General features: G+C 53.0%; 1 protein-coding gene across 1 annotated transcript in view; it reads right to left on the bottom strand.

Annotated features, from left to right (window-relative positions):
* Nucleotides 1-26,386, bottom strand: part of IHH (Indian hedgehog signaling molecule) — a 154,916-nt gene extending 128,530 nt beyond the window's left edge. The window contains exon 1 of the mRNA XM_029605025.1: nt 25,862-26,386. Within this exon, the coding sequence (XP_029460885.1) occupies nt 25,862-26,164 (303 nt within the window). The 5' untranslated portion in view covers nt 26,165-26,386. The remainder of the gene's footprint in view (nt 1-25,861) is intronic.
* Between the last annotated feature and the right edge of the window lie 277 nt (nt 26,387-26,663).

Here is a 26,663-nt window from a genome sequence, read left to right as displayed (position 1 = left end):
TAATGTAATTGATCAGAAATTTCATTTTTATTTATTTATTTTTATATACCGATGTTCTTGCATTGGATACAAATCAAACCGGTTTACAGTGAAACAATAAAACTTGCCTGAGAGCATTCCATAGAACAAGAAACATCTAAAAAAAACTTTAAGTAACATGGTATTAAAATTAACATCTTATACTTGTTGCCTTGCATAAAACAGAGTTTTATGAGTTCCTTCAGGACCCTAGGATGCATACCATCCGGTCCAGGTGATTTGCTACTCTTCAGTTTGTCAATCTGGTCTACTACATCTTCCAGCTTCACAGTGATTTGGGTTCAGTTCATTTGAATCATCACCCCTAAAAACCGTCTCCGGAACTGGAATCTCCCCAACATCCTCAGATTGACTTGCAACGCCTGCTGCTCTCCTCTGCCTCCTCGGATGGAGGGACGGGCAGGGCAACATTGCTGGAATTCAAAAGCACAGCCTACACTTTGCTTCCTCAGTGCTGGGGCGGGGAGTGGGGGTGGGGGGGAGGACTACATGCTCTTCTCCCTGACCTTCTCTTCTTCCCCTCCCCCCACACCCTTCAATCTCCTTCCCTCATTCACATTTTTCCCACACCTCTCTGATTACCTTACTCACCCCTGTACTCCCCTAATTCTCTCACTCACACCCCTCAGCACCTTTGATCCTCTCGCACATTCTTTCTTTCCCTCCAGAGCCTTCACTCACTCTCCCCCTCCCACCAACACCAAATTTTTTCACTCAAGTTCATGCCCCTTCCTTTCCCCCATTGTGGTCGCCGGGGCTGAGAAAGACGGTGCAATAAGCAATCAGCAGCAGGACCAGGAAGCAGCAGAGGCAGTAAGGCTGACAGGCGTTCACACTAAGCCTCCTTGACCTTGGCCATTCCCCCTCACTGCCTTCTTAATTGTACCAAGGAACTGTGCAAAAAATCAAGGCCATCTGATACTTCTTTCTCAGGGTAAGCAGCTTCTACAGCTCTGGGGGGAGGAGAAGCACAAACGATCCATCCCTGCCAGCAGCTCTAATACATATGTGGGGGAGTCATAACTGATTTACAGCACCGGCTCTGCTCCGCTTCTGTAAGGGATCCGGGACTGATTTACAGCACCGGCTCTGCTCCACTTCTGTAAGGGATCCGGGACTGATTTACACAACCGGCTCTGCTCCGCTTCTGTAAGGGATCCGGGACTGATTTACAGCACCGGCTCTGCTCCGCTTCTGTAAGGGATCCGGGACTGATTTACAGCACCGGCTCTGCTCCGCTTCTGTAAGGGATCCGGGACTGATTTACAGCACCGGCTCTGCTCCGCTTCTGTAAGGGATCCGGGACTGATTTACACAACCGGCTCTGCTCCGCTTCTGTAAGGGATCCGGGACTGATTTACACAACCGGCTCTGCTCCGCTTCTGTAAGGGATCCGGGACTGATTTACACAACCGGCTCTGCTCCGCTTCTGTAAGGGATCCGGGACTGATTTACACAACCGGCTCTGCTCCGCTTCTGTAAGGGATCCGGGACTGATTTACAGCACCGGCTCTGCTCCGCTTCTGTAAGGGATCCGGGACTGATTTACACAACCGGCTCTGCTCCGCTTCTGTAAGGGATCCGGGACTGATTTACAGCACCGGCTCTGCTCCGCTTCTGTAAGGGATCCGGGACTGATTTACGCCACCGGCTCTGCTCCGCTTCTGTAAGGGATCCGGGACTGATTTACAGCACCGGCTCTGCTCCACTTCTGTAAGGGATCCGGGACTGATTTACACAACCGGCTCTGCTCCGCTTCTGTAAGGGATCCGGGACTGATTTACAGCACCGGCTCTGCTCCGCTTCTGTAAGGGATCCGGGACTGATTTACGCCACCGGCTCTGCTCCGCTTCTGTAAGGGATCCGGGACTGATTTACAGCACCGGCTCTGCTCCGCTTCTGTAAGGGATCCGGGACTGATTTACACAACCGGCTCTGCTCCGCTTCTGTAAGGGATCCGGGACTGATTTACGCAACCGGCTCTGCTCCGCTTCTGTAAGGGATCCGGGACTGATTTTCACAACCGGCTCTGCTCCGCTTCTGTAAGGGATCCGGGACTGATTTACACAACCGGCTCTGCTCCGCTTCTGTAAGGGATCCGGGACTGATTTACACAACCGGCTCTGCTCCGCTTCTGTAAGGGATCCGGGACTGATTTACAGCACCGGCTCTGCTCCGCTTCTGTAAGGGATCCGGGACTGATTTACAGCACCGGCTCTGCTCCGCTTCTGTAAGGGATCCGGGACTGATTTATGCCACCGGCTCTGCTCCGCTTCTGTAAGGGATCCGGGACTGATTTACACAACCGGCTCTGCTCCGCTTCTGTAAGGGATCCGGGACTGATTTACGCCACCGGCTCTGCTCCGCTTCTGTAAGGGATCCGGGACTGATTTACACAACCGGCTCTGCTCCGCTTCTGTAAGGGATCCGGGACTGATTTACGCCACCGGCTCTGCTCCGCTTCTGTAAGGGATCCGGGACTGATTTACGCCACCGGCACTGCTCCGCTTCTGTAAGGGATCCGGGACTGATTTACACAACCGGCTCTGCTCCGCTTCTGTAAGGGATCCGGGACTGATTTACAGCACCGGCTCTGCTCCGCTTCTGTAAGGGATCCGGGACTGATTTACACAACCGGCTCTGCTCCGCTTCTGTAAGGGATCCGGGACTGATTTACACAACCGGCTCTGCTCCGCTTCTGTAAGGGATCCGGGACTGATTTACACAACCGGCTCTGCTCCGCTTCTGTAAGGGATCCGGGACTGATTTACACCACCGGCTCTGCTCCGCTTCTGTAAGGGATCCGGGACTGATTTACACAACCGGCTCTGCTCCGCTTCTGTAAGGGATCCGGGACTGATTTACACAACCGGCTCTGCCCCGCTTCTGTAAGGGATCCGGGACTGATTTACAGCACCGGCTCTGCTCCGCTTCTGTAAGGGATCCGGGACTGATTTACGCCACCGGCTCTGCTCCGCTTCTGTAAGGGATCCGGGACTGATTTACACAACCGGCTCTGCTCCGCTTCTGTAAGGGATCCGGGACTGATTTACACAACCGGCTCTGCTCCGCTTCTGTAAGGGATCCGGGACTGATTTACACAACCGGCTCTGCTCCGCTTCTGTAAGGGATCCGGGACTGATTTACAGCACCGGCTCTGCTCCGCTTCTGTAAGGGATCCGGGACTGATTTACAGCACCGGCTCTGCTCCGCTTCTGTAAGGGATCCGGGACTGATTTACGCCACCGGCTCTGCTCCGCTTCTGTAAGGGATCCGGGACTGATTTACACAACCGGCTCTGCTCCGCTTCTGTAAGGGATCCGGGACTGATTTACACAACCGGCTCTGCTCCGCTTCTGTAAGGGATCCCGGACTGATTTACGCCACCGGCTCTGCTCCGCTTCTGTAAGGGATCCCGGACTGATTTACGCCACCGGCTCTGCTCCGCTTCTGTAAGGGATCCGGGACTGATTTACAGCACCGGCTCTGCTCCGCTTCTGTAAGGGATCCGGGACTGATTTACACAACCTGCTCTGCTCCGCTTCTGTAAGGGATCCGGGACTGATTTACACAACCGGCTCTGCTCCGCTTCTGTAAGGGATCCGGGACTGATTTACAAAACTGGCTCTGCTCCGCTTCTGTAAGGGATCCAGGGCTGATTTACGCCACCGGCTCTGCTCCGCTTCTGTAAGGGATCCAGGACTGATTTACACAACCGGCTCTGCTCCACATCTGTAAGGGATCCAGGACTGATTTACGCCACCAGCTCTGCTCCGCTTCTGTAAGGGATCCAGGACTGATTTACAGCACCGGCTCTGCTCCGCTTCTGTAAGGGATCCGGGACTGATTTACGCCACCGGCTCTGCTCCGCTTCTGTAAGGGATCTGGGACTGATTTACACAACCGGCTCTGCTCCGCTTCTGTAAGGGATCCGGGACTGATTTACACAACCGGCTCTGCTCCGCTTCTGTAAGGGATCCGGGACTGATTTACGCCACCGGCTCTGCTCCGTTTCTGTGGGGGATCTGGAACTGATTTACAGGGGAGGGGCTGAATTGTGAGGCCTCTGGGGTCAGGGAAATACCTGCAGTACCTGAATGTAATCCACTTTGAAGCGCTGAAATAAGTGCAAAAAGCGGAATATAAAAATCTAAATAAATAAATAAAAGATTAGGGAGGAGAGGGGCTGCTCCTAGATTCACACCCTCCCACCCTTTTCCCTTGCAGGCTGCCTAGAGGGCAGAGGCTGGACTAGAACTGCCCTGCTGGAGGTTTGGGTGGAGGGAAATGCCCCCTTTTATTGCTTTGTTGAGTGAATATCCTAACAGGGGGAGGCCTGGGGAGCTGGTGCATGCCGGCTGCAGGATGCAGTCAGTCAGCCTGGGACACCATTTCCAGCAATCCTAAACCAGTCCTGCAGTCCCAGTGCACTGACCCAGCACGTCTGCATCCTATCTGGCCTGGAACCCGAGACAGCGAGGGCTGCCCCCGAGGCACCTCCAGCCCTGGCAGAAGGGAGGCTCGGGAATCCATGCGCAGACCTGCCCCATGCTTTCAGTTATTAAAGAGAAAATCAAACTAACCCGGATGTGCAGCCCTGAAATGCCCACTCCCTGGCACACCATCTGCGCCACACCTCACTCTCTCCCTTCCTTGCCCTTACCTCTCCTTCTCACCCCCCTCTCCGCACCTCACTTCTTGGCCTACACAAGTTTAGAGTTTGGATTGGGGTTTGCTTGAGGAGAAGGTGGACCTGACCATCAAGAGCTCCTGTACCAGCTTTCCATCCCACAGCCACTCAGCAGTCACACAAACAGACTGAAAGACGACGACATACACACAACCATCTACAGAAAACTGAATTATTATTTACTTAGAACCAAGGTAAGAATTCTCCAGAGAAGATCCAGGGCTGCTCTAGAAGGCTCAGATTTAGGTCTGGAAAGCACAGGAGAATAAAACAGCATCACAACCGGTGCGTAATTCAGAAACACATACACACACATTCTGACACAAAACATATATACTACAACATGAAGAATCAGAGACACAGTCACATGAAACACACACACACACACAGACTACAACATGAAGAATCAGAGACACAGTCACATGAAACACACACACACACACACAGACTACAACATGAAGAATCAGAGACACAGTCACACCACACACACACACACACACACAGACACTACAACATGAAGAATCAGAGACACAGTCACACAAAACACACACAGACACTACAACATGAAGAATCAGAGACAGTCGCACGAAACACACGCACACACAGACACTACAACATGAAGAATCAGAGACACAGTCGCACGAAACACACGCACACACAGACACTACAACATGAAGAATCAGAGACACAGTCACACGAAACACACACACACTACAACATGAAGAATCAGAGACACAGTCACACGAAACACACACACACAGACACTACAACATGAAGAATCAGAGACACAGTCACACGAAACACACACACACACACACACTACAACATGAAGAATCAGAGACACAGTCACACGAAACACACACACAGACACTACAACATGAAGAATCAGAGACACAGTCACATGAAACACACACACACACACTACAACATGAAGAATCAGAGACACAGTCACATGAAACACACACACACACAGACTACAACATGAAGAATCAGAGACACAGTCACACCACACACACACACACACAGACACTACAACATGGAGAATCAGAGACACAGTCACACGAAACACACAGACACACACTACAACATGAAGAATCAGAGACACAGTCACACGAAACACACACACTACAGCACGCAGAGTCAGAGACACAATCACATTAAACACACACATTACAACATGGAGATTTAGAGACCCAGTCACATGAAACTCTACAAACTTTCTCCTTTTTGTTCCTCAGACTTAATATCGCCAAAATATTAAGTCAGGGGAACTACATAAAAGCAGTATTTTCTGCTTTTCCGTACACTTTTTGGGCTGCTCCTGGCAGGCGTTAATTTGTGAGGGTAAAAATGTACGGGTCGGGCGCACTTTATTATTTTTTTGCATTGGGGGAGAATAGCTAATAGCCTCATCAACATTCATTTACATGTGATGAGTGCTCTTAGCTTCGCGGGGGTGGACGCGCCAATCCCTTTATAGCATAAGGGTCTGTGGACACGCGTCCAACCTTGGGTTAAACAGTGCGCTCGGCTGTATTGCATCGACCTGTATCTGTTGAACCTGGAAGCCCTTTAACACCAGTAACTGCCCTTTCCAGGTTGGATTATTGCTACTATTTCTATAATCTGGGTTAGAAATCAAAGGATGACCATAGAAAGGAGTCTGAAGTCTGCAGAGTTTCAGCAGCCTCCGGCACATGCCTTCCCTTGCGAGTCCACGCTCACACTCGAGGCTGGAGTCACAGGGCAGTGCCACTATTCAAATCCCTGAGAGCAAAAATACAGAATAAGCAGCCAAATGTCCAATCTGGATTTCTTTATTGTATAGAGACAAAATAGTGCAAATGAGCCCGACTCTAGCCGAGTTTCGCCCTCTTTCAATAGGGCTGCATCAGGGGTATTACATGCACCAACCAATTCTATATCTTCGTCATCCTCTTAAATATTTAAAATATGAATGATACCTGACGTGGCACTGCAGAACCTGCTCTGTTAACCATAGACTTTGTCTCACTCTCGTCCAGACAGCAAACTACCGACCTATAGTGAGGCCAAACTACCCACTGCCTTGTGCTTACACCTCTTCCCTGTGAGCTGCAGCCTCTGCCCCGTGGAGGAGCCCGTTCCCTGGCACCTGCAAACCACCACAGAAGCACTAGCAAATTAGAAAGAAAACATCAATGAGGGAAACGTGCCAAAGCGGCAAAAACTAATAGGGAAAACTTTTTCCCAAATGCATAAAAAGCAAGAAGTCTGCAAGGGAGTCAGGTGGACTCTGAAATGGCCCAGGGGAAAGGAGGGGTACTCAGGGATGAGATGGCCACAGCAGAAAAGCGAAGTGAATTCTTTGCGTCAGGCATTACTGACGAGGCTGTGGCGGAGATACCCACACCGGAACTATTCTTTTGTAGCTGATAATTCAGAGGAAGTGAAACAAATGGGGCTATTTTGTAGATTAGGGAGTATTTTCTATTGATAATTGATTTCTATTGATTTTTGTATTTTTATTACATTTTCATCTGTGATGTAAACTACTTTGGGTTCATATTTGTGAAGTAACGCAGTATAGAAGTTAACAGAGTGAGCAGTAAGTACAGAACAACATAAATTATATTGTTAGTAGAATTAGAATTTGTATTTGCTGCTGTGTCGACCTAGAAAATGTATGAATATGTTCTAGATTACATATTTGCTGATGTGTTGACCTAGAATATGTATGGATATGAACCAGAATATGCATTTGCTATAATGTTGACCTAGAATAGGAATGTTGACAAAGAATGTGAATGTCGACCAAGAATTTTAATGCAGATTTTGTAAACCGTTGTGATCTTTTGGAAGGCGGTATATAAAACTCCTAAATAAATAAAAATAAATAAAAAATAGAAGCATAAAATGTAATGTAATGAAGATCACTGTGAATCTGGAAGAGGTGCTAGAACAAATTGGCAAACTAACTAAATAGTAGCAAATCACCAGGACCGGATGGTATTCACCCCAGAGTTCTGAAATAACTAATTTATAAAACTGCAGATCTGTTCCTGTTAATCTGTAAACTATCACTGCAAAAGCCAGTATGGATTTAGCATAAGGAGGCCTTTCTAATCTATAAGAATTCTTTAAAAGTGTAAATAAGTATGTGGATCGATATAGTATATTTGGATTTTCAGAAGGCATTTAAGAAATAAAGAAGTCAGGGGATAGGAAACAATGTGGTATTGTGGGCCCAGTATAATAAGGTGCATTCAGCAGAGTTCTACTCATTGCCTTAAGTATAAACATAGGACCTTATTGAATACAGATTTCCTCCCGTTCTGCTTAGTACATGAGGCCCTTAGATCGTGAGCCCTCTGGGGACAGGGAAATACCTGAATGTAATACGCTTTCAAGTGCCTGAGAGGCAGAATATAAATAAATAAAATACGGCAGTTGTGCACACACTTTGGGCCAGATCTTAAGAGATACGCGCGGGCGTAGATTTGTTCGCGCAACCCGGTGCAAACAAATCTACGCCCGATTTTATGACATGCGCACATGTTATAAAATCCGGGCTCGGCGCGGGCAAGGGGGTGCACACATGTGCAACTTGCACGCGCCGAGCCCAAGGGGAGCCCCGATGGCTTTCCCCGTTCCCTCCAAGGCCGCTCCGAAATCGGAGCGGCCTTGGAGGGAACTTTTTTTTTTCCGGCCACCCCCACCTTCCCCTCCCATCCCCTAACTAACCCCCCATCCCTAACTCCCCCCCTACCTTTGCTCCAAAAGTTACACCTGCCCAAGGCAGGCGTAACTTGCACGCGCCGGCCAGCTGCCGGCGCGCCATGACCTGGCACAGGGCGCTGTGCCAGAGCACTCGACCCCGCCCCTGGACCGCCCCGAACCCGGACAGCCCCGGGACATACGTGCACTGCCGAGCCTATGCAAAATAGGCTCGGCGCGCGCAGGGGTAGTTTTCGGGGCTTACACGCATATTTTACGCACGTAACCCTTTGAAAATCTACCCCTTTGTGTGCAAAATTTACTCCCAAAGCTGTAAAGAGTTTTGAGCACAAAAAATATGTAGTGCTCTCGCATATCCACCCAATACAGAGAGGTGCACAGGCTTCACCCACAGGACAGTGATCCTCTGCTGCGGGAGCCCTGCTCTCTGCATTCCTCTCTTTCATTATATGCTAAGCAGTGATTTGCCCCCATTTTCAGGTTAGCGTGCTTTTTAAACTCCTAATGCATTAGCATATCCTTAGTTTACTGCATCGGGAGTTAAATCTTTCCTTAATGCATGACTAAAGAAAATGTGCTCTGCAGTTCAACACACAGATTCACCCACGTTTCATTACACTGGGCCCATGGCTTGCTATCTGGACCGGGATGAGAGGTAAAGAGTGCCCCAGAGATCAGTACTGGGACCTGTGCTGTTAACCATCCGGAAAAGAGAACAACATGTGACGGGATCACATTTGCAGACGGCAAACAATTTGTCAAAATAGTTAAAACATGAGCAAATTGTGAGAAACCTCAGGACCTTGTGAGACTGGAAGACCGGGCACTGAATATCAGGTGCAATTTAATGTGGAGAAGTGCAAAATGGTGCACGAGGGAAAATAATCCCAACACAGGTACCCGATGCTGTGTTCTGTGTTAGGAGTCCTTGTGTCCAGTACCTTGCAATCCCCAGCTCGGTGTGCAGCGGTGGTCGGAAAGGCAAATAGAATGTTAGGAATTATTTGGAAAGGAACCGAGAATATCCTAACGTCTCTGTATCGCTCCATGGTGTGACTGCAGCTTGAGTATTGGGTGCAGTTCTGATCGCCACATCTCAAGAAAGATAGAGCAGAATTAGAAAAGGTACAGAGAAGGGCGACCAAAATGATAAAGGGGATGGAACAGCTCCCCTATGAGGAAAGACTAAAGAGGTTAGGGTTGTTCAGCTTGGAGAAGAGACGGCTGAGGGGGGATATGATAGAGGTCTATAAAATCATGAGTGGGGGACTGACACAAGGGGTCACTCCATGACACTAATGGGCAGCAGATTTATAACAAATCTGAGAAAGTAATTTTACAGTCAATGCAGAATTAAGTGGTGGAATTTGTTACTGGAGGATGTGGTATAGCTGGGTTTAAAAAAGGTTTGAATAACTTTCCGATGGACGTGTCCTCTAACAATTATAATTTTCAAACAGATTACTGCAACCCCCTTCTTACTAGGCCTACCCGCAGGTCTAGCAAAACCACTACAGTCACTACAAAATGCCCTCCCCCTCGCTGATAGCACTGCACTGGCTTCCTGTACAAGCCGGAATAAAGCATTGAACTCTAAATGTTTGAATATCATCAGCGACATTACCCCATGTTTAACAGGGGTGGCTCTTCAATCCTACACCCCGCAGAGAGCCCTAAGATCACGAAAGAAAGGACTCCTAAAAGGTGCCCACCATACAGAGCAGGCACCTCACCGAATGTTTCCCCACAGCGGGCCCTAAACTATGGAAGTCACTACGCCAGGTAACAGAAGGAAAGAGCGAGCTTCAAATGAGAACTAGAAACAGGGCTCTTCATGAATGCAAACGAACTAACGTAAAAACTCCAGGATGCCAATAACACGGCTGCCGGAAACATCGGACTACGCTGACAAACTGAGCAATAGGGACTGAGTGACGTGTACCGAGTGTAACCTGCAGGATAATGCGATGGAAATCTTAGCTTCTAACTCCACTTCAAAGCACCCCAATGAACGTGGATGTAGCGACCCGGAATATGCAATTACTGTCGAGACGAAACAGATTTGATATAAAATCTAAGTAGGAAATACACCTGCTGTTCCATGGACCTAGACTGTGAGCACTGAGACAGAATGGGAATCTCGATCCAGCCACCGGAGGCCGACATTATAAACCGTTCTGATCTGGTTTTGGAACGACCGGTATATAAAATGCTTAAATACAATAAATAAAGCCGAGATTTTGTTTGCTTACACGCCTTTCCGAGGTATGCTACAATTATTAACCAGACAGACACGCAGAATGCTGCCTCTGACGCCAGGGCTGGGGATGGACCTCCCCCACTAGCGTCTGCTGGGTCCTTCCTGGCCGCTGTCACAGGCAGGATGCTGGGCTCCCGTGGCCATCAGTCTGACCCACCAGGGCAGCTCTTGTGGTCTTAACCTGCGTTTTAAAGCTGCAGCCTGTGCCTTGTGGCTGTGCCTGCTGAGCTGCGGCCCCCGTTCCTGTGGGTGAGCCTTGCAAGCTTGTAGGCTGGGCCTTTGTCCTGTAGCTGAGCCTATGCCTTCTGAGCTGAAGCCCGTGCCCTGCATGCCATGCCCCGGCAATTGAGGCGGTTTCCTGTGAGCAGCAGGTTGTGCCTGGGCCCAGCGAGCTGAACCCAGCCCTGCAGCCTGTGTCCTGTGAGCTCCAGGCAGCCCATTTACAAATGCTCGGTGACCCGAGACTGCATATTTCAGTGCTGGGAGCTTGTGAAGCTGCCGACAAGTCAGTGCATAACTGTTGCACGTTCTACTATTACCAGCTACACCTTGCATAGAGAAGGCCCAGCCAGAGGAGCTTCTGCTTGTGTGGGCTTGTGGAGAAGAGGGGTCTGCACTGAGATCTTAGTGTCCCCTTTGCACTCTCCTGCTTCATCCCTCTGGGGGCTACCCTAGGCTTCCACACTCTCTAATGCAGCTATCAGCCGGTCAGCAGGGGGCACTGCAGAGCCATGCAGTCTGCCCCCATCCCCAAATAAAGATGTGAGCTGAGCAGCACCTCCCCTCCCCCACAGAGATGTGACGGGCACCTCTCCCACTAAACCAACCCTGCCTTATTCCCTGCAGCTTCGCCTGTGCCAGGTAGGAACTGAAGAATTGGAAGGCCAAAGCTGTTCCAAGATTCCCGCTTCAAAGACTCCAGCACTTGTGCGTTGGTGCTGCTTTGCTGTCATACTGATGCTCCCTTTCCTTACTATGAGCGGTGTGCTGGAGCCACTGCTGCTGGTGGGAGAGAGCGGCTTTGCTGTCATACTGATGCTCCCTTTCCTTACTATGAGCGGTGTGCTGGAGCCACTGCTGCTGGTGGGAGAGAGCTGCTTTGCTGTCATACTGATGCTCCCTTTCCTTACTATGAGCGGTGTGCTGGAGCCACTGCTGCTGGTGGGAGAGAGCGGCTTTGCTGTCATACTGATGCTCCCTTTCCTTACTATGAGCGGTGTGCTGGAGCCACTGCTGCTGGTGGGAGAGAGCTGCTTTGCTGTCATACTGATGCTCCCTTTCCTTACTATGAGCGGTGTGCTGGAGCCACTGCTGCTGGTGGGAGAGAGCGGCTTTGCTGTCATACTGATGCTCCCTTTCCTTACTATGAGCGGTGTGCTGGAGCCACTGCTGCTGGTGGGAGAGAGCTGCTTTGCTGTCATACTGATGCTCCCTTTCCTTACTATGAGCGGTGTGCTGGAGCCACTGCTGCTGGTGGGAGAGAGCGGCTTTGCTGTCATACTGATGCTCCCTTTCCTTACCATGAGCGGTGTGCTGGAGCCACTGCTGCTGGTGGGAGAGAGCGGCTTTGCTGTCATACTGATGCTCCCTTTCCTTACCATGAGCGGTGTGCTGGAGCCACTGCTGCTGGTGGGAGAGAGCTGCTTTGCTGTCATACTGATGCTCCCTTTCCTTACCATGAGCGGTGTGCTGGAGCCACTGCTGCTGGTGGGAGAGAGCGGCTTTGCTGTCATACTGATGCTCCCTTTCCTTACTATGAGCGGTGTGCTGGAGCCACTGCTGCTGGTGGGAGAGAGCGGCTTTGCTGTCATACTGATGCTCCCTTTCCTTACTATGAGCGGTGTGCTGGAGCCACTGCTGCTGGTGGGAGAGAGCTGCTTTGCTGTCATACTGATGCTCCCTTTCCTTACTATGAGCGGTGTGCTGGAGCCACTGCTGCTGTGGGAGAGAGCGGCTTTGCTGTCATACTGATGCTCCCTTTCCTTACTATGAGCGGTGTGCTGGAGCCACTGCTGCTGGTGGGAGAGAGCGGCTTTGCTGTCATACTGATGCTCCCTTTCCTTACTATGAGCGGTGTGCTGGAGCCACTGCTGCTGGTGGGAGAGAGCGGCTTTGCTGTCATACTGATGCTCCCTTTCCTTACTATGAGCGGTGTGCTGGAGCCACTGCTGCTGGTGGGAGAGAGCGGCTTTGCTGTCATACTGATGCTCCCTTTCCTTACTATGAGCGGTGTGCTGGAGCCACTGCTGCTGGTGGGAGAGAGCTGCTTTGCTGTCATACTGATGCTCCCTTTCCTTACTATGAGCGGTGTGCTGGAGCCACTGCTGCTGGTGGGAGAGAGCTGCTTTGCTGTCATACTGATGCTCCCTTTCCTTACTATGAGCGGTGTGCTGGAGCCACTGCTGCTGGTGGGAGAGAGCTGCTTTGCTGTCATACTGATGCTCCCTTTCCTTACCATGAGCGGTGTGCTGGAGCCACTGCTGCTGGTGGGAGAGAGCTGCTTTGCTGTCATACTGATGCTCCCTTTCCTTACCATGAGCGGTGTGCTGGAGCCACTGCTGCTGGTGGGAGAGAGCGGCTTTGCTGTCATACTGATGCTCCCTTTCCTTACCATGAGCGGTGTGCTGGAGCCACTGCTGCTGGTGGGAGAGAGCGGCTTTGCTGTCATACTGATGCTCCCTTTCCTTACCATGAGCGGTGTGCTGGAGCCACTGCTGCTGATGGGAGAGAGCTGCTTTGCTGTCATACTGATGCTCCCTTTCCTTACCATGAGCGGTGTGCTGGAGCCACTGCTGCTGGTGGGAGAGAGCGGCTTTGCTGTCATACTGATGCTCCCTTTCCTTACCATGAGCGGTGTGCTGGAGCCACTGCTGCTGGTGGGAGAGAGCGGCTTTGCTGTCATACTGATGCTCCCTTTCCTTACCATGAGCGGTGTGCTGGAGCCACTGCTGCTGGTGGGAGAGAGCGGCTTTGCTGTCATACTGATGCTCCCTTTCCTTACCATGAGCGGTGTGCTGGAGCCACTGCTGCTGGTGGGAGAGAGCTGCTTTGCTGTCATACTGATGCTCCCTTTCCTTACCATGAGCGGTGTGCTGGAGCCACTGCTGCTGGTGGGAGAGAGCTGCTTTGCTGTCATACTGATGCTCCCTTTCTTTACTACGTATGTGTATAACCTATCTTACATTTCCACACTCCCTGCTTTGAAAGACCCCTTCCCTCTGCCCACTCTTCAGCCATCTGTGCTGTATTCCTGCTTTATGTACATCAGTGTGACTCCTCCATGAGGCTCTGATGAAGATCCACTCTTCAGCCGTCTGTGCTGTATTCATGTTTTAAGTGTATCAGTGTGATGCCTGGACGGGGCTCTGATGAAGATCTGCTCTTCAGCTATCCATGCTGTATTCATGCTTTATGTGTATCAGTGTGACGCCTGCATGGGGCTCTGATGAAGATCTTTAGCTGTCTGTGCTGTATTCATGCTTTACGTGTATCAGTGTGATGCCTGCACGGGGCTCTGATGAAGATCTGCTCTTCACCTTTCTGTGCTGTATTCCTGCTTTATGTGATGCCTGCATGGAGCTCTGATGAAGATCCACTCTTCAGCCATCTGTGCTGTATTCATGCTTTATATGTATCAGTGTGAAGCCTGCATGGGGCTTTGATGAAGATCCACTCTTCAGCCATCTGTGCTGTATTCATGCTTTATATGTATCAGTGTGACTCCTCCATGAGGCTCTGATGAAGATCTTTAGCTGTCTGTGCTGTATTTATGCTTTAAGTGTATCAGTGTGATGCCTGCACGGGGCTCTGATGAAGATCTGCTCTTCACCTGTCTGTGCTGTATTCATGCTTTATGTGATGCCTGCATGGAGCTCTGATGAAGATCCACTCTTCAGCCATCTGTGACACCTGGATTGAGCTCTGATGAAGATCCACCCTTTAGCTGTCTGTGCTGTATTCATGCTTTACGTGTATCAGTGTGATGCCTGCATGGGTCTCTGATGAAAATCTGCTTTTCAGCTGTCCATGCTGTATTCATAATTTGTATGTTTCAGTATGATGTCTGCACGGGGTTCTGAAAAATATATATTCAACTGTCCATGCTGTATAAATGCTTTTCCTTTTCCAGTATCCTGCATTCACAGAGCTCTGATGAAAATCTTTTCTTTAGCTGTCTGTGTTGTATTTATTATTTTTATTTTATTTTTAGATGTTACATCAAGAAATTCAAGGAGGAAAAATATGTACGGAGTACCAGCAAGCATTCTCTCCCACCAGCAGCAGGGGCTCCAGCACACCGATCCTTCCTATTTACAGCAGGGGCTCCAGCATATCGCTCCTTCCTATTTACAGCAGTGGCTCCAGCACACCGCTCCCTCCTATTTACAGCAGTGGCTCCAGCACACAGCTCCTTCCTATTTACAGCAGTGGCTCCTGGACACCGCTCCTTCCTACTCGCAGCAGTGGCTCCAGCACACCGCTCCCTCCCACCAGCAGCAGTGGCTCCAGCACAGCGCTCCCTCCCACCAGCAGCAGTGGCTCCAGCAAAGCGCTCCCTCCCACCAGCAGCAGTGGCTCCAGCACAGCGCTCCTTCCTATTTGCAGCAGTGGCTCCAGCACAGCGCTCCTTCCTATTTACAGCAGTGGCTCCAGCACACCGCTCCCTCCTATTTACAGCAGGGGCTCCAGCACACCGCTCCCTCCTATTTACAACAGTGGCTCCAGCACACCGCTCCTTCCTATTTGCAGCACTAGCTCCAGCACACTGCTCCCTCCTATTTGCATTTTGCAGCACTGGCTCCAGCACACCGCTCCCTCCTATTTACAACAATTGCTCCAGCACACCGCTCCTTCCTATTTGCAGCAGTGGCTCCAGCACAGTACTCCTTCTGATTTATAGTAGTGGCTCCAGCACACCGCTCTCTCCCACGAGCAGCAGTGGTTCCAGCACACTGCTCCTTCCCACTCACAGCAGTGGCTCCAGCAGAACACTGTCTCCCACCAGCAGCAATGGCCCCAGCACATCGCTCTCTCCCACCAGCAGCAGTGGCCCCAGCACATCGCTCTCTCCCACCAGCAGCAGTGGCTCCAGCACATCGCTCTCTCCCACCAGCAGCAGTGGCTCCAGCACAACACTCTCTCCCACCAGCAGCAGTGGCTCCAGCACACCGCTCTCTCCCTCCTGCAGCAGTGGCTCCAGCACAGCGCTCCCTCCTATTTACAACAGTGGCTCCAGCACACCGCTCCCTCCCACCAGCAGCAGTGGCTCCAGCACAGCGCTCCTTCCTATTTACAGCAGTGGCTCCAGCACACCGCTCCCTCCTACCAGCAGCAGTGGCTCCTGGACACCGCTCCTTCCTACTCGCAGCAGTGGCTCCAGCACACCGCTCCCTCCCACCAGCAGCAGTGGCTCCAGCACAGCGCTCCTTCCTATTTACAGCAGTGGCTCCAGCACACCGCTCCCTCCTATTTACAGCAGTGGCTCCAGCACACCGCTCCCTCCTATTTACAGCAGTGGCTCCAGCACACCGCTCCCTCCTATTTACAACACTGGCTCCAGCACACAGCTCCTTCCTATTTGCAGCACTAGCTCCAGCACACTGCTCCTTCCTATTTGCATTTTGCAGCACTGGCTCCAGCACACCGCTCCCTCCTATATACAACAATTGCTCCAGCACACCGCTCCTTCCTATTTGCAGCAGTGGCTCCAGCACAGTACTCCTTCTGATTTATAGCAGTGGCTCCAGCACACCGCTCCTTCCGATTTACAGCAGTGGCTCCTGGACACTGCTCCTTCCTACTCGCAGCAGTGGCTCCAGCACACCGCTCTCTCCCACCAGCAGCAGTGGCTCCAGCACACCGCTCTCTCCCTCCAGCAGCAGTGGCTCCAGCACACCGCTCTCTCCCACCAGCAGCAGTGGCTCCAGCACACCGCTCTCTCCCACCAGCAGCAGTGGCTCCAGCACACCGCTCTCTCCATCCAGCAGCAGTGGCTCCAGCACACCGCTCTCTCCCTCCAGCAGCAGTGGCTCCAGCACACCGCTCTCTCCCACCAGCAGCAGTGGCTCCAGCACAGTGCTCTCTCCCACCAGCAGCAGTGGCTCCAGCACACCGCTCTCTCCCACCAGCAGCAGTAGCTCCAGCACACTGTTCTCTCCTACCAGCAGAAGAGGCTCCAGCACTCCCTTCTTTGGTGGTCTTGGCTCCAGCACACTGCTCCTTCCTACTCGCAGCGGTGGCTCCAGCACAGCGCTCCCTCGTACCAGCAGCAGTGGCTCCAGCACATGGCTCCTTCCTATTTACAGCAGTGGCTCCAGCACAGCGCTCCTTCCTACTCACAGCAGTGGCTCCAGCACAGCGCTCCTTCCTACTCACAGCAGTGGCTCCAGCACACCGCTCTCTCCCACCAGCAGCAGTGGCTCCAGCTCACCACTCCCTCCTACCAGCAGCAGTGGATCCAGCACACCGCTCTCTCCCACCAGCAGCAGTGGATCCAGCACACTGTTCTCTTCTACCAGCAGAAGAGGTTCCAGCACTCCCTTCTTTGGTGGTCTTGGCTCTGGTACATCATCCCTCTGGAGCTTGTGCTGGCAGGATTTTGCCACCCTCCAACATTCTGCCTAGTTTGCCTAATGGAAGCACCAGCCCTGCTTGCAGTACAATGTTGCCCCTTGGGGAGTCTGCCTCTAGCACAGAAAGACACCGGCATTCTGTGGGTGCTCGATAGGCCTCTAGTATTTGTTTTATTTTGAGCAAGCTGTGAAACCTTTAATTGATCCAAAAGTAATTTAGCTGAGCTTCCCATATCAAAGAGGACAAGGGAAGAAGGGGGCCAGTGTGCTCTGGAAAGCTGAGCTACATCATCTTTCTGTTGGTACAGAACCACGAGGATGATTTGGATCATATACTAGAAGTCTTTCAGTACATGAGATAAAGGCATTCCACAGCAGCCGGGCAAAGATATGTCTAGGAAGGCTTTCCAGCAGTGCCTGGGAAGCAGTCTCAGGAAATGTCTCTTGCCTCCTGTTTCACCTCAGAGAGTATTCAAACGGCACTCTGGGAAACTGATGGAGAGCGTTCTCTATACCAGGATGATGGGATGGGGAGAATGACCTTATGAACATTTCTGGCAGGGCTGGCTCATCTATTAGGCGAACTTCGGCGGACGCCTAGGGCACCGAGCCATAGGGGGCGCCGAAGAGTAGCCATGTGGTGCCGTAAGCGGGGCCTATCCCGCTCACGGCAACGAGAAATAGAGACTGTGTGCTTCTCAGAGCTGCTCGCGGCAGCAAGAAATAGAGACTGTGTGCTTCTCAGAGCTGCTCGCGGCAACAATAGAGACTGTGTGCTTCTCAGGGCTGCTCGCGGCAACGAGAAAGAGAGACTGTGTGCTTCTCAGGGCTGCTCGCGGCAACGAGAAATAGAGACTGTGTGCTTCTCAGGGCTGCTCGCGGCAACGAGAAATAGAGACTGTGTGCTTCTCAGGGCTGCTCGCGGCAACAATAGAGACTGTGTGCACGAGAAATAGAGACTGTGTGCTTCTCAGGGCTGCTCGCAGCAACGAGAAATAGAGACTGTGTGCTTCTCAGAGCTGCTCGCGGCAACAATAGAGACTGTGTGCTTCTCAGGGCTGCTCTTGGCAACGAGAAAGAGAGACTGTGTGCTTCTCAGGGCTGCTCGCGGCAACGAGAAATAGAGACTGTGTGCTTCTCAGGGCTGCTCGCGGCAACGAGAAATAGAGACTGTGTGCTTCTCAGGGCTGCTCGCGGCAACGAGAAATAGAGACTGTGTGCTTCTCAGAGCTGCTCGCGGCAACGAGAAATAGAGACTGTGTGCTTCTCAGAGCTGCTCGCGGCAACGAGAAATAGAGACTGTGTGCTTCTCAGGGCTGCTCTTGGCAACGAGAAAGAGAGACTGTGTGCTTCTCAGGGCTGCTCGCGGCAACGAGAAATAGAGACTGTGTGCTTCTCAGGGCTGCTCACGGCAACGAGAAATAGAGACTGTGTGCTTCTCAGGGCTGCTCGCGGCAACGAGAAATAGAGACTGTGTGCTTCTCAGGGCTGCTCGCGGCAACGAGAAATAGAGACTGTGTGCTTCTCAGAGCTGCTCGCGGCAACAATAGAGACTGTGTGCTTCTCAGGGCTGCTTGCGGCAACGAGAAATAGAGACTGTGTGCTTCTCAGGGCTGCTCACGGCAACGAGAAATAGAGACTGTGTGCTTCTCAGGGCTGCTCGCGGCAACGAGAAATAGAGACTGTGTGCTTCTCAGAGCTGCTCGCGGCAACAATAGAGACTGTGTGCTTCTCAGGGCTGCTCGCGGCAACGAGAAATAGAGACTGTGTGCTTCTCAGGGCTGCTCACGGCAACGAGAAATAGAGATTGTGTGCTTCTCAGGGCTGCTCTCGGCCCTGAGAAGCACACAGTCGGCGCCAAAATAGATAGGGGGGCGTGCGACCGGGGGAGGGGGCGCAACCGGGGAAGGGCAGTGCAAGGGTCGCCTAGGGCACCCAATACCCTTGCACTGACCCTGATTTCTGGGTACAGTAAAAAACCAAATGGGAGGAGTAGTCTACTGGTTAGAGCAGTGGGCTAGAAACTGGGAGACCAGTTACTCCTTGTGACGTTGGCCAAGTCAATCTACCCTCTGTTCCCTCGCCCCCTTTCCCTGGGGACAGGGAAATACCTGCATAGAAGCTGCTTTGTGACCAGTAACAGCTCTCCCAGTTTCCCTAAGGAGCTCCTTCTCCGTGAAGATTAGGAAAAGGGATTTATGCGAGACTGTTTGGGAGTAGAAGCATGCAGTAGCAGTCTTCCATGACCTATTGAAACACTCCAAGAAGGGGTCTCAGGTGAATCTATTCCTTGCACTCTAGATGTCTCATAAATAATGAACACAGCAAGCTTATGAAGTCATAAAAAGACTGATACATAATACTAACTCCCCTACTTATCACTGATACATAATAGTACCTCCGCTACTTATCACTGATACATAATAGTACCTCCCCTACTTGCCATTGATACATAATACTACCTCCACTACTTATCACTGATACATAATGCTATCTCCCCTACTTATCACTGATACATAATGCTAACTCCGCTACTTATCACTGATACATAATAGTACCTCCGCTACTTATCACTGATACATAATGCTACCGCCCCTACTTATCACTGATACATAATAGTACCTCCGCTACTTATCACTGATAAGTAATGCTACCTCCGCTACTTATCACTGATAAGTAATGCTACCTCCGCTACTTATCACATACATAATAGTACCTCCGCTACTTATCACTGATACATAATACTACCTCAGCTACTTATCACTGATACATAATGCTATCTCCCCTACTTATCACTGATACATAATGCTAACTCCGCTACTTATCACTGATACATAATAGTACCTCCGCTACTTATCACTGATACATAATAGTACCTCCCCTACTTATCACTGATACATAATAGTACCTCAGCTACTTATCACTGATACATAATACTACCTCAGCTACTTATCACTTCCACACTGCTACTGCACATGGGCAGTGTTGTCCCTGCTCCATAAGACTAAAGTTACCTCTAACTGCAGGGTACTTCCCCTGCCCCATTCACATCTGGAAACAGTGTCCCCCAGTTCCAAGCCTTCTAGGGGTATAGAGTAGCCGCTCTCTATAGCTCCCCAGGGCTCACAGGAGCAGCTGTCTTCCTTCCCCCAATGTGACCAGTACCAGCTCCCTTCCTCTCTCTCCAGGGTGCAATGCTGGCTCTCTTCCTCTCCCTGGGGCTCAGTGCCAGCTCCTTCCCTCTCTCTCTCTCTCTCCAGGGTGCAATGCTGGCTCTCTCCCTCTCCCTGGGGCTCAGTACCAGCTCCCTCCCTCTTTCCAGGGTGCAATGCTGGCTCTCACCCTCTCCCTGGGGCTCAATGCCAGCTCCTTCCCTCTCTCTATCTCTCTCCAGGGTGCTATGCTGGCTCTCTCCCTCTCCCTGGGGCTCAGTGCCAGCTCTTTCCCTCTTTCTCTCATGCTCCCCAAGGTGCACACTGTCAGATCTCTCACTCTAGGCACATCTGGCTCTCTCCCTTTGCTTGGGGTACAATGCTGTCTTTCTTCCTGTACCTAAGGTGCACAGTATGGGCTCTCTCCCCCCCCCCCCCCCCAAAGAGGGCTGGTTCTTCCATTAGGTGAATTAGGCAGTTGCCTAGGAAGCCAACATTTTGGAGGCAGCAAAACCCACAGAAATATCTAAGTGCCACCTACCTACTTTTAAGTTGCACAAGAGATAAGGGAATGGAGGAAGTGAGAAAGCTGGATGGGTGGGGAAGTTGAGGGAAGAGGGTGCTGGGCAGGCGAGGGTGGAGTGGAGGAAGGGAAAGATGATTTTGGGCAGGTAGGATTTATAGAAAGAGAGGAGGCTGGGCATTGCTAAACAGGGACAATAAGAGTGGGGTGATGCCAGTGCACTAAGCAGAGAATGAAGGAGAGAAAGAGAAGGGATGTGAGCATTGTGGACAGAGGGCAATGGGAAGGGCAGGACTTGGCAGACAGTGAGTGGGGCAAGAGAGGGAAATGCTGCTCCAGAGCTGCGGCTGAAAGGCAGCTTTATAAGAGTGGTGGAGGTGGGGTGCAAGACTGAAGGGTCACATAGGGCACCTAATACATTTGCACAAGGTGCAAAGACGATTGCTGATTGGCTGTGGATTTTCAGGCCAAGCTAATCCAGTTCTGGTTTTACCCCACTGCCTACTTGGACTAGTAGTCTTACTTTTCTTAGAGAAATCCTTAGGAGCACCAGAACTACAAGTCCCTGCACGTTAGCACTGGAAATATGGAACCAGTTAGCAGCCCTATGCATAGTACCAGCTCTCTCCCTCTCCCCCCAGGGCACACACACTATAGCTCCCCCCCCCCCCCCCCCAGCTGGGGTGAACTGTACTGGCTCTCTCCCTTTGGCTGGGGTGCACACTAACAGCTCTCTCCCTGCCCCCAAGATGCACAGTACCAACTGTCTCTCTCTGCAGCAGGGATGCACATTACCAGCTCTCTCCCTTGGCCTGGGGTGCACAGCTAACCGGCTCTCTCCCTGTCCCCAAGATGCACAGTACCAACTGTCTCTCTCTGCAGCAGGGATGCACATTACCAGCTCTCTCCCTGTCCCTGGGGTGCACACTAACAGCTCTCTCCCTGTCCCCAAGATGCACAGTACCAACTGTCTCTCTCTGCAGCAGGGATGCACATTACCAGCTCTCTCCCTTTGGCTGGGGTGCACACTAACAGCTCTCTCCCTGTCCCCAAGATGCACAGTACCAACTGTCTCTCTCTGCAGCAGGGATGCACATTACCAGCTCTCTCCCTTGTCCCTGGGGTGCACACTAACAGCTCTCTCCCTGTCCCCAAGATGCACAGTACCAACTGTCTCTCTCTGCAGCAGGGATGCACATTACCAGCTCTCTCCCTTGTCCCTGGGGTGCACACTAACAGCTCTCTCCCTGTCCCCAAGATGCACAGTACCAACTGTCTCTCTCTGCAGCAGGGATGCACATTACCAGCTCTCTCCCTGTCCCTGGGGTGCACACTAACAGCTCTCTCCCTGTCCCCAAGATGCACAGTACCAACTGTCTCTCTCTGCAGCAGGGATGCACATTACCAGCTCTCTCCCTGTCCCTGGGGTGCATGGCAGCAGGGATGCACATTACCAGCTCTCTCCCTGTCCCTGGGGTGCACACTAACAGCTCTCTCCCTGTCCCCAAGATGCACAGTACCAACTGTCTCTCTCTGCAGCAGGGATGCACATTACCAGCTCTCTCCCTGTCCCTGGGGTGCACACTAACAGCTCTCTCCCTGTCCCCAAGATGCACAGTACCAACTGTCTCTCTCTGCAGCAGGGATGCACATTACCAGCTCTCTCCCTGTCCCTGGGGTGCATGCTACCGGCTCTCTCCCTGTCCCCAAGATGCACAGTACCAACTGTCTCTCTCTGCAGCAGGGATGCACATTACCAGCTCTCTCCCTGTCCCTGGGGTGCACACTAACAGCTCTCTCCCTGCCCCCAAGATGCACAGTACCAACTGTCTCTCTCTGCAGCAGGGATGCACATTACCAGCTCTCTCCCTGTCCCTGGGGTGCACACTAACAGCTCTCTCCCTGTCCCCAAGATGCACAGTACCAACTGTCTCTCTCTGCAGCAGGGATGCACATTACCAGCTCTCTCCCTGTCCCTGGGGTGCATGCTACCGGCTCTCTCCCTCTTCCCGGGGTACACACTAGTGCTTTCTCCTTCTCCCCAGGTGCACACCACTGGCTCTCTCCCTCATTCACACCCTCTCCCCAGGGCACACACTGCCGGCTCTCTCCCTCATTCACACCCTCTCCCCAGGGCACACACTGCCGGCTCTCTCTCTTTGGCTGGGGTGCATGGTATGGGTCTCTCCTCGAAGTGCATAGTGCTAATTCAGATTCATTCATTTCTGAATGTAAAAATATGTGGGTCGGGTGCACATTATTTATTTTAGATCTGGGGAGAATACTTAATAGCCTCATCAACATGCATTTGAATGTGATGAGTGCTATTAGTTTCGGCGGGGGTGGTTGGACAGTATTTTGGATGTGCTAACCCCCTTATAGCATAAGGGTTAAATAGTGTGCTCATCAGCCCCTTTATTGGCAGGGCAGTTTTACATGTGATGCCAAAGTAATACACAGAAGGGGTAAAAAAAACCAAATGATGTCACATACTCTCACTCACTCACAATGCCAACACGCTCTCCCCCCTCCTTCAGGATCACAGTGCCATCTCTCCCTTCCCCCCACCCACAGGCTCACAGTCCCATCTCTCGCTCCTGTTTATTTTTATAGTCCCAAGGCAGATTACAAACCAGTTAATTCAATTAAACAGGATCTCATTTACAGTGGACACAGAATTCATAATCCTAATGGCTCCCTTCCCTCTGTCTCTCTCCTCCCCCCCCCCTCTCAGTACCAGCTCTGGGTGTTTCTCTCCTCCACCTCATTCTACAGGTTCCATTCATACTCCTAGTACCTGTGCTCTCTATCCCTCCTCTCCCTCCCCTGTAGCCAGCCAAGTGCCGGTTCTCTCCTACTCTTCCAGCCAGGCTCTCAGTTTTACTTCCCTGCAGGCTCATAGTGCAGTGCCACCCTCCTCCACTCCACCCACTCTCACTGGGCAGTGCAGGGCAGGCTAAATGTTCCCTCTCTCCCAAAGTTCACAATGCAGTGTGGGCTCTCACTCTCTAGCCTTCCCCCTCCAGGATCACAGTACTTTATTAGCTCTTTGGCAGGTTCAGTGCATTGCCGGCTCTCACTCTCCAGTTCCCCCCCACCAGGATCACAATGCATCACCAGCTCTCACTCCACCTCTCCAGTCTCCCTCCCATAGATCAGAGCACTGCCGGGTCTCACTTTCATGACAGTGCTGGCCCTCTCTCCAGTGCCCCCCAAGGATCACAATGCAAGCGGACTCTCTCCCCAGGTTCAGTGCACTGCCAGCTCTCACTTTCCAGTCCCCTGAATTACAAGGCATTGCCGGCTCTCGTTCTTCTCTCTCCCCCCTCCAGGATCACAGTGCATTGCCGGCTCTCGGCAGCTTCAGTTACAGAGTACCAGCTCTCACCCTCCAGGCTCCGCCTTCCCGCTCCCCAACAGGATCAAAGTGCATTGCCGGCTCTCACTGTCCAGTCTCTCCCCCCGGATCACAGGACATTGCCGGCTCTCACTGTCCTCTCTCCCCCAGGACCCCAGCGCCTGGCCGGCTCTCACTGTCCTGTCTCTCCCCCCGGATCACAGGACATTGCCGGCTCTCACTGTCCAGTCTCTCCCCCCGGATCACAGGACATTGCCGGCTCTCACTGTCCTCTCTCCCCCAGGACCCCAGCGCCTGGCCGGCTCTCACTGTCCAGTCCCTCTCCTCACCAGGATCCCAGCGCCTGGCCGGCTCTCACTGTCCTGTCTCTCCCCCCGGATCACAGGACATTGCCGGCTCTCACTGTCCAGTCCCTCTCCTCACCAGGACCCCAGCGCCTGGCCGGCTCTGACTCTCCTGTCCCTCTCCTCACCAGGATCACAGCGCCTGGCCGGCTCTCTCCCCAGTCCCTCTCCTCACCAGGACCCCAGCGCCTGGCCGGCTCTCACTGTCCTCTCCCCCCGGATCACAGGACATTGCCGGCTCTGACTCTCCTGTCTCTCTCCCCCCGGATCACAGGACATTGCCGGCTCTCACTCTCCTGTCCCTCTCCTCACCAGGACCCCAGCGCCTGGCCGGCTCTCACTCTCCTGTCCCTCTCCTCACCAGGATCCCAGCGCCTGGCCGGCTCTCTCCCCAGTCCCTCTCCTCACCAGGATCCCAGCGCATTGCCGGCTCTCACTGTCCTGTCTCTCCCCCCGGATCACAGGACATTGCCGGCTCTCACTGTCCTGTCTCTCCCCCCGGATCACAGGACATTGCCGGCTCTCACTGTCCAGGCTCTCTCCTCACCAGGACCCCAGCGCCTGGCCGGCTCCGACTCTCCTGTCCCTCTCCTCACCAGGATCCCAGCGCCTGGCCGGCTCTCTCCCCAGTCCCTCTCCTCACCAGGATCCCAGCGCCTGGCCGGCTCTCTCCCCAGTCCCTCTCCTCACCAGGATCCCAGCGCCTGGCCGGCTCTCACTGTCCAGTCCCTCTCCTCACCAGGATCCCAGCGCCTGGCCGGCTCTCAGTCTCCTGTCCCTCTCCTCACCAGGATCCCAGCGCCTGGCCGGCTCTCACTGTCCAGGCTCTCTCCTCACCAGGATCCCAGCGCCTGGCCGGCTCTCTCCCCAGTCCCTCTCCTCACCAGGATCCCAGCGCCTGGCCGGCTCTGACTCTCCTGTCTCCCCCGAGGACCCCAGCGCCTGGCCGGCTCTCACTGTCCTGTCTCTCCCCCCGGATCACAGGACATTGCCGGCTCTGACTCTCCTGTCTCTCTCCCCCCGGATCACAGGACATTGCCGGCTCTCACTCTCCTGTCCCTCTCCTCACCAGGACCCCAGCGCCTGGCCGGCTCTCACTCTCCTGTCCCTCTCCTCACCAGGATCCCAGCGCCTGGCCGGCTCTCTCCCCAGGCGCAGCTGCACGGCGCCGGCTCTCCCCGCCCCCTGCTGCCGCTGCTCCCTCACCTGGGTCATGAGCCGGTCCGCCCCCGTGTTCTCCTCATCCTTGAAGATGATGTCGGGGTTGTAGTTGGGGGTCAGCTCCTTGAAGCGCTCCGAGCTGCGGGCGATCTTGCCCTCGTACCTGCCGCTGGCCCCCAGGGTCTTCTCGGGCACGTTGGGGCTGAACTGCTTGTAGGCGAGCGGGATGAGGAGCGGCGGTCGGCGGCGCCTGCCCACCACCCTGCCCGGGCCGCAGGAGCGCACGGCCGGCGCCGGCAGCAGGAGGAGCAGCGGGAGGAGCAGCAGCAGCGGGCGGCACAGCTGCATGGGGCAGGCGGCTTAGGGAGCCCGGCGGCGGCGGCGGCGGCGCTCTGCCCCGGGGCTCCCCATGCAGCAGCGGCGGCGCTCTGGAGAGAGGGTCCCCGTCCCGGAGAGCGCGTCCTGCTGTCCTCCTCGCCACCTGCCTCGGGCTGGCCCTTTATACCTGGCACTGCCTCTGTCACTCGGCCCCTCCCTCCCCGCTGTCCCCTGGCCCCGGCGCGGCCGCCAGCGAGCGACCGCACCCTGCCGGCGCCCGGCTTCCTCTCCCCACCCTCACCTTGCTACCCTCCTTTCCTTCTCTCTTCCCTCCCCTCCCCAGCCTCACCCTACTTCTTTTTCTTTCACCCCACCTTCTCTCTCCTCTTCCTCCTCTCACCCTTTCCTCTTCCTCCCTTCCCTCCCCACGTTTCCTTTCTCCCTCCCCACCCTCACCGTTTTCTCTCTTCCTCCCTTCCCTCCCCTGCCTCACCCTGCTTCTTTTTCTATTACCCAACCTTTTCTCCTC

This window comes from Rhinatrema bivittatum, chromosome 6 (assembly GCF_901001135.1).
Source record: "Rhinatrema bivittatum chromosome 6, aRhiBiv1.1, whole genome shotgun sequence".
Lineage (NCBI taxonomy): Eukaryota > Metazoa > Chordata > Amphibia > Gymnophiona > Rhinatrematidae > Rhinatrema > Rhinatrema bivittatum.
The sequence above is the reverse complement of the archived record's forward strand: the minus strand, read 5'-3'. Positions and strand labels throughout refer to the sequence as shown.